This window comes from Physeter macrocephalus, chromosome 13 (assembly GCF_002837175.3).
Source record: "Physeter macrocephalus isolate SW-GA chromosome 13, ASM283717v5, whole genome shotgun sequence".
Taxonomy (NCBI): Eukaryota; Metazoa; Chordata; class Mammalia; order Artiodactyla; family Physeteridae; genus Physeter; species Physeter macrocephalus.
The window spans coordinates 3,013,257-3,031,711 of record NC_041226.1 but is presented as its reverse complement, the minus strand read 5'-3'; the positions used below and the strand labels follow the sequence as shown (position 1 = coordinate 3,031,711).

The window sequence follows — 18,455 nt, the reverse complement described above, 5'->3', positions numbered from 1 at the left end:
GCGGAGGCCGACGGAGGGCGACGGGTCTCGGTTCAGGGTGCCGGGCAGCGGTCGGCCCGCCGCCCACGCGTGTTCCCGGCAGCGGGTGCGAGGCTCGGCCCCGCGCACACCCTGCCACCCGCCCGGCCACGTGGGATGGCGGGGCGTCCTACGGTTCCCCCTCCAGGCGCGCGGGGGCGCTAGAGGCGGCGGCCCGGGAAAGCAGCGGGAGACGCTCTGGCCCTGGGGACGCCGACGTGCGCTGGCCCCGCGGCCTAGTGCCCTTCCCGGAAGCGCGGGGTCACGTGGTAGGCGGGCGCTGCCGTGGAGGCGCGGCGCGCTCTGCGGCGGGGCTGCGGGCTGGGTTCTGGAGTCCGGTTTCGTGCGCCCTCGCGGCGCGATGCTGTGCGCCCGGCGGCTGGGCGGCCTCGGGGCCGGGCTCCGGGTCCGGTGGGTCAGCACCAGCTGGTCCCCGGTGGGCGCCGCCTTCAACGTCCAGCCCCAGGGCCGCCGCGTGGACCTGTTCGGCGAGCGCCGGGTGAGCGGCCCGCGGGACCCGGGCGGGGTCGTCGGGGTCCAGGCGGCGAGCTTGCCTCGCGCGGGAGGGAGGTGTCGTTTGCCCGGGATGACCTTGCGGGCGGCCCCCCCCCCCCCCGAGGGGCAGGTGCCGGGGGGCGGGTCGGCCCCAGGTTCGGGTCCAGCACCTGCCCAGCGAGGGCCCCAGGTGCAGTGGTCCTGAGCGCGTCCCCCGAACTCTCAGCCCTGCAGCTCAGACCCGGCCCCGGTGAGGCGCGGGCCGCGCGGTGAGCTCACCTGCGGCGTCGGTGTCTTGATTCTAGGACCCGCTTCTGTCAATTAGTGTAATTAGTTTTTCCATTGATGCCCGAAGTGACGTTATTAATATTTTCCCAAGCTTTTCGGCGTTGTTTCTTTTCCTTTAAAACACCCGAGTTGGAGAAGAGTCTGCTGTCCTCTAAGGCGGTGCAGCCCATCACTTAGATTTTTCCCGCAGAAAATCACTGACTTCTTGTGTTGTTCCTAGTTGTTTGTGTATCCACGCGGCCCGCTCGGTGTCTGGAATTCAGTAGACACTCCTTATTTTTTTCTTTTTTAAAATTTATTTTATTGAAGTCGAGTTGATTTACAGTGTTGTGTTAATTTTTGCTGTACAGCGAAGTGACTCAGTTATACACATATACATCCTTTTTCGTATTCTTTTCCATTATGGTTTAGCTCAGGATATTGAACATAGTTCCCTGTGCTCTACAGTAGGACCTTGTTGTTTATTCATCCTGTATATAATAGTTTGCATCTGTTAACCCCAAACTCCCAGTCCTTCCCTCCTCCACCGCCCACCTCCTGAAACTCATTACTGAATGAATGACTAAATTAAAGGTGAAAGGAAGGAAAGCTTGGAAGGGATTTACCTGTGCCTGCTTTACTTTGCATTTATGGATTTTGCTCACTTTGCACTGTTACTTTTATTTTTGCCTTTTTAATTTTTTCATTATTTCTACTGTTGCCTTTCTTGGAAAGATGAGTCTGGGATATAATTACAGTGAACCTAATAATGTGAGTTTTTCTTATTTAACTCCCAAATTTCTTTGTTTTAAAATTATTTTTGGATGAAATTTGCTACACCAGCTTCCATGGGGGTAAATAACGTTGGTACTGACATAATTGGTGTGAGAACGAGCTCGACCTGTGGGTACTGAGCAAAAAGACGTGAGGGGTAACCTTGGTTATGGGTGGATGAAATAGATCTAATTTTAGCTTTATTAATTTTTCTTTTGTACATCATAATTTTAGGTGCTGATATCAGATTTTCAAATACGTGAATTGGTTTTTGATTAAAAAAAAAGAAACCCAAAGGCTTATGTAGTTTTCTAGTATCACCATAACTTGGTAGGCTGAGATTTAGAATTCCCAGAGTGTGGGGAGGTGTGCTGAGAAGTGAAAGTCTGTAATTGAATCACATTAAATCATTGTAAAAACCAAATATATTTTTGGTCCTAATTCTGCTCTGCCGCTGCCTGTCTTTATTTTCTCCAACTCGTTAATATATTTTGAAAAGAAGTTAACAGCTTCGTGCATTCCTTCTTGCAGAAACAGTGGGCCTTGTCAGGCCTGAAAGCTCCGCCTCTTGGTATTTCCCGCAGCGCCCGTGTTAAGCATCTCTTGATACAAAGCTGTCTACACAGCGGTGTGGCCCTGTTAGTTTGCCTCATTCCTGAGTCCCGCCTGAGTTAGGCCCTGCGTTAGGCAACTGGTTAAAATGGCGAAGACCGGGGTTCCTAGTCCTCAGAGCTGCCCTTCTGCAGAGACGAGACTTTCCAATGCCAGTTGCAGTCCACGAGCGTGGGGAACATGTGGGTTCAGGGATGTTTGGAGCAAGTTCAGGTTGCGGCTTTCCCACCTTTCGCTAGTGACCACAGACATGTTTGTTTAACCTCTGAAAGTGTTACCTTATCTGTAAAAAGGAGATTGATAGTTTGTGCTCTAGGATTGTGTGATTTACATGAGAGAACCTGTGTAAAGTACACGGTACACTTTTGGCATCGGTCGATGTGAAATAAGTGTTTGTGGTTTTTGTCTGCCTTCCTGGGCGTCATAACAAGTGCGATCGAACCGGTACAAGAAGATGGTCCTTCCTTCCAATTAGATTAGTGATTTTTATCTTTATCAAGGTGTTGAAATGCTTTTGGAAGGTATAAAATTTGCTGCCAGTTTCTGCCTATGACTTGGCTTAGCATGTGTATTAAATCTTTCTAGAATATATATGTGCTCAGAAATCAACTCACCGTCCCTATTTCATAGTTTGTGGAGTGCTTGATGCTGTGCCCTGGACCTCACTCAGTGCCGGGAAGGGTCTTGGGGACTTAACTAACCTTGTTCCTCTGTGCTGTGAGAAACAGCACATATTGTCATCCCTTCATGCCTGATGAAGAAATTAGGCCGAGGAGGAGAGAGAACTCGACCAGGGTCCCACAGCTGATAGTGGTTACAGCTGACATCTGTTAAATGCTTTCTGTGTGCCAGGCACTGTTAAAATGTTTTTTAAAAACGTGTATCCTGTGCTCCGCAACGGGAGAGGCCGCAGCAGAGGGAGGCCCGCGTACCACAAAAAAAAAAAAACAAAAACAAAAACGTGTATCGTTTAATCCTTGCCACTTTGTGAGTTAGGTTCTGTGGTAGTGACCGAGCTGGATTTTGAACCCATATCATTCTATTTTTGTTTTTTATAAAATAATTAAAAATTGGGGGCTTCCCTGGTGGTGCAGTGGTTGAGAGTCCGCCTGCCGATGCAGGGGACACGGGTTCTCCGGGAAGATCCCACATGCCGCAGAGCAACTGGGCCTGTGAGCCACAACTACTGAGCCTGCGCGTCTGGAGCCTGTGCTCCGCAACGAGAGGGGCCGCGATAGTGAGAGGCCCGCGCACCGCGATGAGGAGTGGCCCCCTCTCGCCGCAACTAGAGAAAACCCTCGCACAGAAACGAAGACCCAACATAGCCAAAAATAAATAAATAAATATATTTTTTTAAAGTTGAAGAAAAATTACATTCTAAAACATTTTTAGTGTCATATGTGGAATGTCATGGGGAATGTGAAAGTGATACCTGTGATGACAGGTGTCACCATGATATGAAATATCAACGAAAACCAATATTTTGTTTATGAAAAAAGTATTTGTATTGAATACCCCCAGGTCATGTTTTTAGTTATCAGTGGAAACTGTTTTTTGGGTTTCAGGGCTTGTTTGGAGTTCCTGAGCTCAGCGCCCCGGAAGGATTCCGTGTCGCCCAGGAGAAGGCCTTGAGGAAAACGGAGCAGCTGGTGGGCCGCGTGTGTTCCGCGCCTCCCGGGCCCCAGACTGTGCTCATCTTTGACGAGCTCTCGGACTCCTTGTGCAGGGTGGCCGACTTGGTAAGACGCCGGGCATGGGCCGCAGACCACCGCTCACTTTTGCAAGTTAAGCTCAGTGTATTAGGTTCGGTACTGGACTGTAAAGTTAGGAATGTCTGAACTGTTTGAGAGCTCTTGGGTGTAATCTGTTATAGTGAAGTGTGCTATTGAATGGGAAGAATATACGGGAAAGGTGAGATTTGGTGCTCGTCCTTTAATATGTATTTTTAATAAAATAGATATGTAATGTGTAATGGAAGAATGGTTACGCACATGGCAAAGATTCTTCTTGTGACAGAGGTTCTTCATTTATAAAAACGTCTACCAAAATTCTAGTAGAACATTTATCTGTACCTTTACAATAAAATTAATCTTAGAAAGAAACTAGTTTTTATAAGCCTTTTCAGGAATGTCTTTTCTGATCAAAAATAAGGTTTTGACATCAAACTGATTGTATCAAAGGCGTCTTTTCCCCACATTTTGAAGTTGAGATAGAAGTGCCCGCAGGTCTGTCCGCCAGCTGAGACGCCCACGGCCGAGGTGCAAGCAGGCTTCCCTCAGCCCAGGGTGGCCGCGACATCGTAGTGGCGCGCCAGCCCCCAGTCGTGGTCACTCCTGCTCCTGTCTGTACAGCTCTTCCTTCACGTTCATTCTACACGCAGCCCCGCCCTGGCCGGGCACTCGGAGTGTGGTCAAGAGTGAGACAGACACAGACTCCGACCTCGTGGAGCTTATGTTCTGGTGCTGGCTGTTTTGTAGCTCTTATTGGCACTGGACCCAGGTAAGAGCTTCACCTGGATTGACTGATTCAACCTTCTGGGCATGTCTCCACCTGTCGACGAGGAAAGAAAGGCACTAAGAGGTTAAGTTCCCCGGCCCGTGAGCGGTGGAGCTGGGCTTCGCGTCCAGGCAGTCTGGCCGCAGAGGCCTCGCTCTCTCTCCACGCTTCCAGGGCTGCTGCCGCCCGGGCCGGATGGAACCTTACCTGGAGTGGCAGGAAGGTCGCCTCCCCATCCCGTGAGAAAGTGTTTATTTTCAGAATTATTATGCAGTAAAATCGACTTCTTCTAAGGGATGGTGCAGGTCTGTGAACGTGGACTCTGTGCACGTCGCCACCCCACGGTCAGGATACGTAACTCTTCCATCACCCCCAGAACGCTCCCTGTGCGTCGCACCCACCTCACCTCTCACCTCTGGCAACCTCTGACCTGTTCTCCATCCCCGTAGTTTGTCTCTTCTTAAGTGTTAGGTAAGTGGAATCATATTTACCATTTGAGGCTGACTTTCTTCACCAGAGTGGCGGCTCCCCGTCTGTGGTTTCCTTCTTCGAGAGCCTCCTTGCTCTCAGCACCTGCACCGAGCCAGTAACACGTCCACTGTCCTAGACTCACTGCTGCAAGTTTCCCAGTTGTAAAGAGATCCGCAGAGTATCCATCCTGAAGGGCTTTCCTGAGGGCGACGTGAGCTGTGCCGCGGGCGGACTCCGGGTTTGGGTTCTGTCCCTCCAGGATGTGCTCAGCGAGGGCTCGTCTTGTTGGGGGATGTGGGAGACGTCTGTCAGAAAAGAGGTTTTGAACCGTCTCTGCTTAACGGTGCCACTGAAATCTGAAAGGAAAGCGCTGGTCAGCAAATTTCACTTATTTGTAATCGAGTACTGGCTTTTGCGGTCAGAAATCGCAGAACCTACTGGGTGTTGGTTGTCTTAGCCTCTGTCTTAATTAACCAGTGTTCTAGCATTTTTTCCACATTTCTACTTCTGCTCGTCACTAAAAGATTTTAACTTCTCTGCCCCATAACTTGCCCTATTTTTGAAGTTTTTTATATTTATGAAGTTCGATAATGTCTCATTCAAAAAGACTAGGATGTGATTTATACGTGTAAATCTTTGGGTCAAAAAGCTCAAAGAATCTTCTTCCTTTTTTGAATTTTTAAGATTTTACCGGCTAGTGAGATCTATACCATATAAGGCATGAGTTTTATAAACTGGTCATTTTGTTTTCTTTTTCTTTCTTAATACAGTCCCCGTGGAACTGTATTATTTTCCTCACCACTATCACGAACGAGTTTTAAAACGTATGCTGGTGTTTTGAATTTTAATATTGATTGTAAATTGTGCAGCATGCAGAGGAGTAATTTATATAGCATCTTTTAAAGTTTACGCAGCTCACTTTTCAGGTGCCTTAGTGCAGATGTTATCCTACTGTTAACGTCAAATGTTGTATCAAACTATGGATTTATATGTTTCTACATTAAAAACTATTTGATAATAAAATTAGGACATTTTACTTTGTGGTGATTTTATTTCACGTTATAGCCGTACATGGTGTCTTCATGAGAATGAAGAAAATATGCAGTATTTTGTAGTTTCCCTGCATTTCTCTTTTGCAGTGTACTGCAGTTAACATGAAAACTAAAATCTAGTTTTATGAGATTTCATTAAAAAAATTAAAAAAGGGATTCTGGCTTAGTTAAATTCTAAGGTCAGTATAGCAGCTCTAGTCCTGCGCTGGGTAGGCTGCAGCTGGGGATTCCTATTTACTGAAAGGCATCTTTGTTCTCTGCACGAAGGCTGGAATGCAGTTAACTCAGCCTTGAAAGGACACCAGGCGTGAGTGTTAACTAGAAGCGCCTCCAAGCGATGTTCCCTGGAGCCCAGGTAGGAACACTGAGGTAGAAAGCTCCAGATTATCTGAAGTGAGAGTGTGCTCTTTTGAATGATAGAAGTAGGAAGAATTCACTTGGTTTTTACATTTGCAGGAGGGAGACTTCTCTAAAATAAAGTCGGTAAGAGTATTTTGGAATGTATTTGGAAATGAAACGGACTTGGTTCCCGGGAATAACAGAATTAATGAATGTTCTGGAAGAAGCTGCTTTTCCCGCTGGTTTAGGAAGGTTCCAGTAATGGAAACGCTGGGTCAAGGCAAATGGCACATTTTAAAGCTCGGGTTTTCATTTTCGCCCTCAGACCCTGGAAGCAAGCTTCCCATCAAACGCCCTTTTTCTTTTGTCTCCCCTCCATTAGGCCGATTTTGTGAAAATCGCTCACCCCGAGGCAGCATTCAGAGACGCCGCGGAGGAAGCTTGTCGGAGCATTGGCGCCATGGTGGAGACGTACGTCTGCCCCTCCTTCCGGACCGTGCTGGGCCGCGGGGGCCCCGGGTCTGTGCCCCAGGTCGTCTGTCTGCAGGGCTCGCCCCGCCGGTGGGGGATGGGGCGCGGGGTTGGTATGTGAGCCGCAGGGCTGCCCGGGGCCCGGGGAGCCCGCGGCCTGACTCTGGGCCGCCTCCCTGTCTGCTGTCCCTCGGTTTCCTCACTGGTCAGGGGGCTGGTGGAGTGGTCTGCATCTCAGGGCTGCTGCGAGGAGGACGAGACGGTAAATGCAAAGACCCGGACAGAGGGGCCGGTTTCTGGTAAATGCTTGTGGTGCTGGGGGGCGCGCGGCGGACGCCCGCGGTCTTCGTTCTCCTCGTTGAAGGGATCCTCAGCGTCTCGGGGGCAGCGCGAGCTGGCAGATGGCCGTGCGGTGGAATCGCTGTCGCCCTGGAGCTGTGGCCGCAGGGCGAGAGGTCAGCGTGGTCACCTCTGCTCGGTGGCCTTGCGGTCCCCTTGGGGCTGGGATTGGGGGCGTCTGGGCACATCGTAAAGGCAGTCTGGGAGCTGCGGCAGGCGCAGGCTGGGGTGATGTCGGTCACTCGAAAGGGATTCGGAGTAAATGTAAAAATGCTGGTCCGAGTAACGGGGAGGGGGCGGGGCGCCCACCAGGATGGGGCGGTGGGGGGCGGTGTCAGCCAGTGCGGGCGCCCGGCCCCTCGGCTGGAAAGACCTCGGGACCTGTGTCTCCCAGCCCAGCGGAGGCCCCTCCGTCCCCCGGGGCTCGCGTGGGGTGTACGGCTGCTGCGGGCCGGTCCCCCCGGCAGCGTTTGCCCTCTTGGGGATGGTGCGTGTGAGGTTCGGCTCCTTGAACGGGTACGCTGGTCCCTGCAAACTCCAGACCCCAGCGCGCTGGAGGTGCTGGAGCCGGGGGCTGCTGGGGAGGTGAGCGGGAGCGCCGGGCTCCTGCCCGGGGCCTGCGTGCTGCGTCGGCGGACCTGGGCTCCTGGCTCCGCGGGAGGGCAGCGGGCGCCTCGGTCGGTAGAGAAGTGGTGTCGGAGGCTCGGCCCGCGGTCCCCGCTTGGCCGTGGAGCGCAGCTCAGTCCTTTGCTGGGACGGGTCCAGCCCCCCCGGTGGGGTGTGGGTGCTGCCGAGGGACCTGGCCGTCATCGCCGGACAGAACCCAGAGCCTTGCCCTCCGCCCTCCTGAGCGGTGGCTCCTTCTCTCCCGTAGCCTGAGCTGCACTCTACCTGCCCAGGGCAGCTTTGAATAGGATGCCTTCCAGGCCCGAGTAGAATCGACCGACTTTCCGGTGGTAGAAAAGCAAGTATAAAACTGGATGTATTTGTTTAGAATTAATGCCAAATATAGAGTAAAATACAGACTTTATCTCAGAGTCCTGCGACGTAGGACACGACACGGGAGATCTGCTCAAACCTCGGACGTGGGTCCGGCCGGCCACCTCGGAACGGCTGCCCTTGGACGTGGGCGGCGGGGGGCCGAGCAGCCAGAGGAGGCGGCTGTCCTTGCTGACCTTCCCCCGGTTCCTGGGGCTGAGGCCCAGCCTGCCCCCCTGCTGAGCGTTTCTAGGCCGCTGGGGCTGCCTTGGTCCCTCAGGTTAGGAGTGGCCCGTGAGCACCGTGGCGACAGAGGCCCCTCGGTTCGTGTGAACCTGCAGGGGTTTCGTTGTGAGCTGCCCGAGGAAGCTGACCACCCGCGAGCCCCTGAGTGGACCCGGCGGGCGGCGCTCAGCCCTTGTCCTTCCCCGAGGCAGCAGCGCGCCCTGCGGGCGCCGGGCCTCTGGCGCTCTCGGGAGAGGGACTCAGGAGCTGTGGTGCCGCGGCGGGCCGGCCCGAGTGCACCCGCGGACAGTAGCCGCCTCCTCTGGGAGTGGGGGCCGTGCCCAGGGTCTCGCTGAACCCTGGGGGCCACCAAGGGTCTAACCCTTTCGGACCAAGGGCACGGTAGCCGGGGCCCATGTGGCTGCAGGGTGCGGCTCCGAAGCCTGTGCCCTCGAGCTGTCCCCGGTGTGGACCCGCCACTCCCTCGGGTGAGCCAAGGCAGCCCAGGCCCGGCGCGCGGTCAGGACTGCAGGTCTTTGCGTCTGTTCCTCCCCTCCCGTCCCGGCTCCTCTCCTGTTAGAGAAACCAGTGGTCCTTGGCATGTTGCTGACGCGGCTGGTTCTCAATGGAAGCGGGGTCACGTCCTGTCTGCTCTTCTGTCCCCAGCTGTGGACTGTGGCTCTAAGTTTGTGCTTTTACTTTCCGGGACAGTTAGTACTGACACACTTCCCGTCCCTTACTAACTGCGGTTATGCCATTCCTGGTCCAAAGGAAGAAACAAAACAATACCCCAAACCTTTGGCCTCTGGCCATGTGGATGCTGGAACTTGACACCATTCTCTTCACGTAAAGCAAAAAAAAGAAGGTGCTAGAAAATCATTTAATTTTTTTTATTTGTAATTTTTCTAGGTTGAACACCAATGTGGAATTATATCAAAGTCTGCAAAAATTATTAGCTGATAAAAAACTTGTGGATTCCCTTGATCCAGAAACCAGGTACTGCTTCCTTTGCGTTCATCGCGGTTGTGACTGTGGAGCTGAGCTTGAAAGCCGTCCCCTGGGCGTCCCTGCGCTCCCGGCCCCTCTGTCCGGACGGTTTCTCCCCACGCGACGAGTCCCGCACCCTCCTTGGACGCCACTCAGACGGGGTCTCCTCCGAGCGCTCTGTGCCTCTCTCAGCCCGGCCTCGTGCCCAGCTCCGCTTCTCTCGGTCCGCACGCTCCCAGCCTACTCTCCTCTGCCCGTTTGTCGGCTCAGCTTTCCCACCCGCTGGACGGGAAGCTCTTCGAGGGCAGGGCCTGGTCTGATTTGTTCACTGCTGCATCTTAGCACCCCACAGCCGCGGCCTGCGGCAGGGCCCTCTCCAGGGGATGGATTCCTGTGAGCAGTTGACGGTCCATTTAGCTGCATTCCTAAAGTTCTGTCATTGCTACAGCGGGAGCTGAAAGCAGAGTGCTTTTATTTACTGGTGGATGTCAAGATCCTTGAAATGGTTGGCTTTGGTTCATACCATTTATGATTCTGAATTGAAAAGACCTAATTCTAACTCAGTACACAAATATATTTGACACAGGACTGTGGATATTATATTTCTTTGCTCAGCTTTATTTATCTATAAAACGTGGTAGAATTTGTCGTTAACCCGCCTGTATGTTATTTGTGTCACGGCTCAGAGACGAATGTCTTTTCCTGCGTTTTTGCACTTGGTTATCTCCTTTTTCTTTGTGGGATGCTTACTTGGCCCCGTCTGCTTCCTCCTCCCTTGTCTGTCTCCGTACGCGGCCTGTGACGCCCAGTGAAGCCCTGCCCACGGGTCGGTCAGTGGTGGTGTCTCACGTTGATCTGGTGTAGCATGACCACGCCGTGTGAGCAGCGGGGAGGGGTCGTCTTCCCCTGTCTGCCTGTACGTGGTGCCGGTGGTCCTGTTTCAGTCCATTGATCCTGATGCTCGGGATGTGGGTAAGGCTGGCTGTATAATCACAGCAATGGGTCGTCATGATAATTTTAGGTTTGAGCATCGTCACCTTCGTGAGCACAATGAGTAAAAGTTGAATGCCTGCTAATTGTGCTGGATTTATACTGAGCTGCTGCTGACTTTGAGTGACAGCAGGTTGTTCATGGTCTGACTTCACTGCAGATTTGCTTTCCCATATTTAATGTATAAAAATGGAAGTAGACTGCAGACCATTTGAGGTACAAAGGGCTTGTGCTACTTGGACATGTGCCACATTTCTAGATGTTACTAAGATGCCAGTAGGATTTTTATTTTTATAGATGTTTTTTATTTATTTCTGGCTGCGTTGGGTCTTTGTTGCTGCTCGCGGGCTTTTCTCTAGTTGTGGCGAGCGGGGGCTGCTCTTCGTGGCGGCGCACGGGCTTCTCATTGCGGTGGCTTCTCTTGTTGCGGATCTCGGGCTCTAGGTGCGCAGGCTTCAGCAGCTGCAGCACGTGGGCTCAGTAGTTGTGGCCCGCGGGCTGTAGGGCATGTGGGCTTCAGTAGTTGTGGCACATGGGCTCAGTAGTTGTGGCGTGCGGGCTCTAGAGCGCAGGCTCAGTAGTTGTGGCGCGCGGGCTTAGTTGCGGGATCTTAGTTGTGGGCTCTTCCTGGACCAGGGCTCGAACCCGTGTCCCCTGCATTGGCAGGCGGATTCTTAACCACTGCGTCGCCAGAGAAGCCCAGGATTTTTAAAATAACAGAATGATAAACACATTGGCAAAAATAATCTGGGTGGAAGATCAATATTCTGGAAAGGAAAGGTTACGTGTGAGTGGAAGGAAACAAGAATTGGAAGTGATAATTATCAACCTGTCATGGCACTTGTATATCACCAGGAGTGTTGACTGGTACCCAGGAAGCACCCTGCATATGGTGAAGGAGAAGTCAATGGCTAAAACAAAGTATTAGAGATTTAATACATTGCTTTGTCATGAGAAGGTAACGTATGGAAGAAATGACATCATCATCATATGCTTAGGTGCATTCCTCGGAATGCTAGTTTTGTGAGGTATTAGAAAGTATTCCCAGAAGGGTCCCATTGATCAGTAAGTTTGGAAATCAGACATATTAATGCATTTTCCTCTCTTGGAGAATTTCAGTTTATTAAAGTCTCTGGGAAGCCCAGCCATAAAGAAACCTGTTTCACTTGGGGTTTTCCAGAACCATCAAGAGCTTTCTTATTTGCAAAGAATATAACAAACACACTCCAGAAAATATAATGGAGGGAAAGTCCCAGTCACAAGAGCAACAAAAGCAGTGATACAGCTTGGAGTACACTCGGGAGGGCAAAGTGCAGAACCTCCACACATACCCACCCCCCGGCAAGGCATGAAAGATGATATTTAAATGGAGAAACATGCTGTATTCTTAGATTAGAAGAAGAAAACTCAGTGGTCTCTACTGGTCTGTAAGTTTGATGTTATCCATCCTACATCTAAAGAAGATTTTTGTTGATGTTATCTAAGATGATTTTGAAGTCGTAAACAGTAAATATACCAGAATAGGCAGGAAAGATCTGGTAAAGAAAAATGCCACAGAGGGATTTGTACCAGATAGTAAGACATATTATAAAAATACTGTGTTTAAAAGAGCATCAAGAGCATTATACTTTGGCCAGAAGAGTCCATTAGGTCAATGAGAAAATAGAGAAATTTCAGACACAGACACGAATGTCTGTAGGACTGTACTTAACACAGAATAGAAGTATCGTTTCTCATCAGTAGGGAAAGGCTTGGTTTTCAGTAAATGTTGTTAGGCCAATGGAAAAGTAAATTAATTTAAGATTTAAATATCTTTAAAAAAGAAATCCTGAAAGTATTGATAACTTGGAATGTGGAAGGTCTTCCTTCACAGGATACCAAAATCAGAGCACAAAAGGGAAGATTGATTTGATCATATAAAAATTGCAAGCTTTGGTCTGGCAAAGCCCTTCCACATTCAGAGTCAGAATAAACAATGGGACAGATGTTACTTACGCGATAAAGGTTAATGTAGTTACTGTGTTTAGAGGTGTTACAGATTACAAAAAAAGAAAAAAAGCGAACCCTCTTATAGAAAAATGGGTAAAGGATTCTCTTCCTGAAACTCTTACTTCACAAAGTAAGGAAGGGCAACGTACGGCTGTTGAACGTGTAACAGTGTGTCGTGTGACACTGGTACTGAGTGGGGTGTCATGGCTGGAGATTGGTCTCCAGAGTTAGAGGCCTTGGCTGTATGTTGGTTCCCCAGCTCTCCAGGCCTTAGTTTTCTCCTCTGCACCACCAGGGAAGCCCTAAAAGCCATGTTTTTGAAGGATATTTAAAGATACAGAGAACTGTTCAAAGTCTGTGATTTAATTTTACAAGAAAAAGCAAGATACAAAAGTCTGTGTAGTTGTATCCTAGTGGGAGTCCTGGTGTAACACGTTGAAAGTGGATTGGATAGAAGCCGGGGGACGTGGTATCAGCCACAGTTGGTTGCCATGGAGATAGTATCTTCACGAGACCAAAGATGCACCTCAGACTGTGCTTCTGAGGATAAGGTCGTGTTGGGTGTCCCCCCAGACCACCTAGCCTGGCCCCCGGGGACAGTGGCTGTTTCGGAGCCCAGGAATCAAGTTACTGCTCCTTAAGTCCACGCAGAAAGTCAGCAGACTTTTTCAAGTACCTACTATGTGCTGAGCACCAAGCTGCTTTCTGGAACCTTACCTCATTTAATGAAACATGTTCTTCATAGTCTTAAGAGAAAGAAGAAAGAAAAAGTCGTATGTTGGAAGGAAATACAAGAATTTTAATAGTGGTTATCTTTGGTAGGATTAGTGATTTTAGTTTTTTCATGCATTTTTACAGTAAAGCTGTTACATGATAAACCTATGTTATGTAACACGATAAACTTACATTACCCAGTAAATTCCCATCCCTAGTTGATCCGCCCGCCGTCTTTCTTTTCTCTTATTAAAACAAACAGACCACCTTTGCTGGAAGAGAGGGGATGTGTGTTCTAGGTTGACTGTTGAGGATGGGAGATGGATGGGAGACAGAGATGACTAGGACAGTCCGGGGCTTGAGTGGAGCCCTTTACATTATTTAAGAAAGAAGGTCTGTTGAAGTTTCAGAAATTTAGAAGAACTTTAAATCTGTTCATTCAGTATATTGGCACAATAATCAGGAAGATGAATATATCCATTATAAAAAGTCAAGAAAAGCAGGAGAATAGATCAAATATTCGGATAACTTAATTTCAGAAAAAAGTAGTTCTAAAAAAATACTACTGGGACTTCCCTGGTGGCGCGGTGGTTAAGAATCCGCCTGCCAACGCAGGGGACGCGGGTTCGAGCCGTGGTCGGGGAAGATCCCACATGCCGTGGAGCAGCTAAGCCCGTGTGCCACAACTACTGAGTCTGTGCTCTAGAGCCCACGTGCCACAACTGCTGAGCCCGTGTGCTACAACTACTGAAGCCCGTGTGCCTAGAGCCTGTGCTCTGCAACAAGAGAAGCCACTGCAGTGAGAAGCCTGTGCACCGCAACGAAGAGCAGCCCCCGCTCACTGCAACTAGAGAAAGCCCGTGCACAGCAACGAGGACCCGATGCAGCCAAAAAAAAAAAAAAAAAAAAAAAACTAATGAAAGCAAGGAGTGTTACACTTGAGCTCGGTTCCCAGCATGCAGCAGGGTTAAGAAGAAAGAAAACAGTTCTCCTTAGCCTAAAGATTCTATTTGCAGTACAGCATCAGAGAATTTACTGTTCTAAGTGGCTGCCACTAATTGGAAGAAAAACTGAAAATGTCATGCAGAAAGCCTTTGAAAAACTGTCCAAGTATAAACTGTTTTATGTTTTTAATTATTGGGATTTGGATGGAGTTGAAATAATCAGTCATCACGGTGGCATTCACAGGTTTGCACTCTCTGAATAGAAGAATAAGCTCCTACATGAAATGCTAATCTTAATTGTTTTTCATGTTCTGCACTACCTATACTGGCTTATTTCAACGTTGGTTGAAGCTGGGTTTTGTTCCCTCTTTGTCTGCTATGCTGCAGCTTCCCATAAAGCATTTATAACCCAGCAGTGAAGTCTCCTGCCACATGACTTGGCATCATACGGTCTCAACACAACCATTAAAAAATTTCTGTGTTTGTCCAACATTTAAGCTTGTGGAGTGGAAATCATGAACGCTATTGGAGCCCGTAGCAGAGGGCCCAGATTTGGTCGGAGGTGGGGGACAGTGTTTAGAGACCTCACCGTGGCGGATAGGGTGTCTCGCGACACAAGGACTTCTGACACGAGGAGGGCCTTCCTGCAGGGTGGCGGACTTGGGGCAAGGTGGCCCGTTCAGGGTGGTGGCAGTGCGTCCTGGACTAGGGTGGCGGTGGTAGAGAAGTTTAGAGGGGTTAATTTGGCTGATTTCCCTCCCCCCCCCAATAAATAGCTACTATGTGCTGAGCTGTTTTCATATGCCAGTAAATTAGTGATATGCAATTATACATGACTTACATTTTAGTAATACATAAGCGCTGTGAGATACACTTCTGCTTCCTGGTCCCCCGATGTTTATCAGTCACATCTACTTATGAGTGATGGTAGATCATTGTCTCCTGGGCATCAGGGACCATGTTTCCACCCTAAAAGATCTGAAGAGCTGTGTGTCCCAGCCCATGCCTTTGCGGCCCAGCATGGTCATGTCTTGTTTCCAGGTCACACAGGTTTTTCTTTCATTTAGTATGTATGCGTTCAGTATTTTTTTTTTTTTTTAAAGAATAGGTGGATGCTTTCTTTTTTTATAAATTAGTTTATTTTATTTATTTATTTTTGACCACTTTGGGTCTTCGTTGCTACACGTGGGCTTTCTTTAGTTGTGGCAAGCAGGGGCTGCTCTTCTTTGTGGTGCGCCGGCTTCTCATCGCGGTGGCTTCTCTTATTGCGGAGCGTGGGCTCTAGGCGCGCGGGGTTCAGTAGTTGTGGCACGCGGGCTCAGTAGTTGTGGCTTGCGGGCTCTAGAGCACAGGCTCAGTAGTTGTGCCACACAGGCTTAGTTGCTCCGAGGCATGTGGGATCTTCCCGGACCAGGGATCGAACCTGTGTCCCCTGCGTTGGCAGGCGGATTCATAACCACTGCGCCACCAGGGAAGCCCACGAGTTCAGTATTTTGATTCCCCTGGTCCCTAATGGGAAAGTAAATCATCTTAAATTAGCTTATAACTAAAAAGGGAAAGATGGAGACTTCCCTGGTGGTGCAGTGGTTAAGAATCCGCCTGCCTGTGCAGGGGACACAAGTTCGATCCCTGGTCCGGGAAGATCCCACACGCAATGGAGCAACTAAGCCGGTGTGCCACAACTGCTGAGTCTGCGAGCCACAAATACTGAGCCCGCGCACCTAGAGCCCGTGCTCCACAACAAGAGAAGCCACTGCAGTGAGAAGCCCGCGCACTTCAACGATGAGTAGCCCCCTGTTCGCTGCAACTAGATTTCTCTAGTTGCTGCCTGTGCGCAGCGAAGACCCAACGTGGCCAAAAATAAATAAATTAATTAAAAAAGGCATGTGGGATCTTCCCGGACCAGGGATCGAACCTGTGTCCCCTGCGTTGGCAGGCGGATTCATAACCACTGCGCCACCAGGGAAGCCCACGAGTTCAGTATTTTGATTCCCCTGGTCCCTAATGGGAAAGTAAATCATCTTAAATTAGCTTATAACTAAAAAGGGAAAGATGGAGACTTCACTGGTGGTGCAGTGGTTAAGAATCCGCCTGCCTGTGCAGGGGACACAAGTTCGATCCCTGGTCCGGGAAGATCCCACACGCAATGGAGCAACTAAGCCGGTGTGCCACAACTGCTGAGTCTGCGAGCCACAAATACTGAGCCCGCGCACCTAGAGCCCGTGCTCCACAACAAGAGAAGCCACTGCAGCGAGAAGCCCGCGCACTTCAACGATGAGTAGCCCCCTGTTCGCTGCAACTAGATTTCTCTAGTTGCTGCCTGTGCGCAGCGAAGACCCAACGTGGCCAAAAATAAATAAATTAATTAAAAAATAATAAAAAGGGAAAGATGAACTTGTAAGTATAAAATATTACGGGAGAAAATTACTGAAAAGTTGCCCCTTGCTTTAGATGTTATCCAGGATACTTTATGTTCTGCTGTTGTTTTTTAATTGCTGCTAATACTTGACATTAGGGTGAAATTATTACATTAAGGAAAGGTTAGGAAAATTAGGGCCTATTGTGAAGTTTGCAGATGCACTTTACGATCATTAAAAACTGTGGATTTCTAGAAAGCACACTGGTACTCATTCTTGAAATAGGCATCTTCCCTCCTAAGTCTAAGCAAGCTTAGGCCAAGGGGAAGAGGATGGTGGCTTGAAGCTGATGAAGAGTCTGCTTTTTGATAGCAGGAGTAAAAGGTGATGTTTCAGATATTGCTGACCTGTTGAAGGGTATTACTGATGGTCTTTGAACTCCCTAAGCACTTTATTTGTACCCCTGTTAGGAAGCTTATTATCTCTTTTGCCTTGTGTTCATTCATTCGAAAAGTACTCATCCCCGTCTGGGCCACGCCTTATGGGTGAGCAGAGTATTGTTCTGTTCAGTACACCTGCTGAGTAGGAAATGTGTTACAGTTATGCATGAACACCTTCATGCAGAGTTCAGGCAGCATGTGTATGTCCCACAAGGACTTCATTTGGTGCGTTGTGTATAGTTTGCAGCAGATATTCTTGAAGGAAAGACAGTTGAAAAGATGTCCATTTTTTCCTTTCTAGAAAAAAGCAGAAAATTTTTCCTTGGAGTAATTGTCATTCATTGTCAGTTTAAGGCTTGTTGTGTAGTTAGCACAGTGTATCTGATACCAAATCATCCATAGGAGAGCTTAAAACCCAGTCAGTCAGCCAGCTGTTTTGCCTGACTTCTAAGATGTTAAGCTCCTGGTTTCAAGCAAACAAATTGTGTGTGTGTGTGTGTGTGTGTGTGTGTGTGTGTGTGTGTGTGTGTGTGTGTTGAAACATCCGGCTTTTGGGCAGTAAGTTTGAAAAAGACGGATTTATTTTGCAAAAAACTTATTGTTGTTCATAATTATTTTTACCTGTTTTAACCTGGCACCTATTTTATTTATAGGCGAGTGGCCGAACTGTTTATGTTTGATTTTGAAATCAGTGGAATCCATCTAGACAGAGAAAAGGTAACCTTGTTTCTTGGCTCCTCTTGTTTTACTGATATCTAGTTGTTATGTTGTTGATGTGGTTCTTGTATGTTGCTTCAATTTCCATATTATAAAGACACCTAGGTCGTTTATGTTATGAAATTCTCCTGTAAGTTGTATTTGAACATAGTGCTCTCTGGAAGTTGGCCTGTCACCCAAGATAATTCAGGGTTAAGAAATGACTTGAGACAGTTGGCGCGTTTTAGGTGTCATGGAAGTGGGATGAGATGGGCCGTATCAGGAAGGCCAGCTAGTGAGTAGGAAAGCTGGTGCTGTTGAAGATTAGGGTCTGGTTGCAGAAGTACAGGAAGTATTATTGAGACCCAGTGCAGGTGTGTTTGTTGATGTAATACCTGTCTTGGACAGACCCCCATAGTTTCATTCTGAAAGCAGTAAGCATGGGTTATACAGTGTTGAAACTGGGATGGGAGGGACCCTCTTTGTCCAGACCCCTCATTTTACAGGTGTGGGAACAAGGCAAAGCGATCTGTTCAAGTTCCCGTCCTTTGTCCTCAGGATCTCTCACCCTGGCCGCTGCTCTTCTAGAACACGACGTCCCAATGAGTGCTTATTCACTTCAGGATTAAGCTCAGGGCTGGAAGAATGGGATGGTTCAACCAGCACCCAAAGAGCTGCCGGCTCCAGTGTCTCACCCTGCCTGCCTGCAGCCTAGACTGTTACCATGCTGCTTTCTTTTTTAGATAAATATGTTTCTCCTGATAAATATATGATAAAGCCGCTTACCTATTAACAGAGATT

At 49.1% G+C, this 18,455-nt stretch overlaps 1 protein-coding gene across 1 annotated transcript in view; it reads left to right on the top strand.

Moving 5' to 3' along the window:
- Nucleotides 1-312: 312 nt before the first annotated feature.
- The window catches only part of MIPEP (mitochondrial intermediate peptidase), a 140,282-nt gene continuing 122,139 nt past the window's right edge, over nucleotides 313-18,455 (top strand). The window contains exons 1-5 of the mRNA XM_024125872.3: nucleotides 313-517; nucleotides 3,732-3,905; nucleotides 6,907-6,995; nucleotides 9,447-9,533; nucleotides 17,612-17,675. Of these exons, the coding sequence (XP_023981640.1) occupies nucleotides 380-517; nucleotides 3,732-3,905; nucleotides 6,907-6,995; nucleotides 9,447-9,533; nucleotides 17,612-17,675 (552 nt within the window). The 5' untranslated portion in view covers nucleotides 313-379. The remainder of the gene's footprint in view (nucleotides 518-3,731; nucleotides 3,906-6,906; nucleotides 6,996-9,446; nucleotides 9,534-17,611; nucleotides 17,676-18,455) is intronic.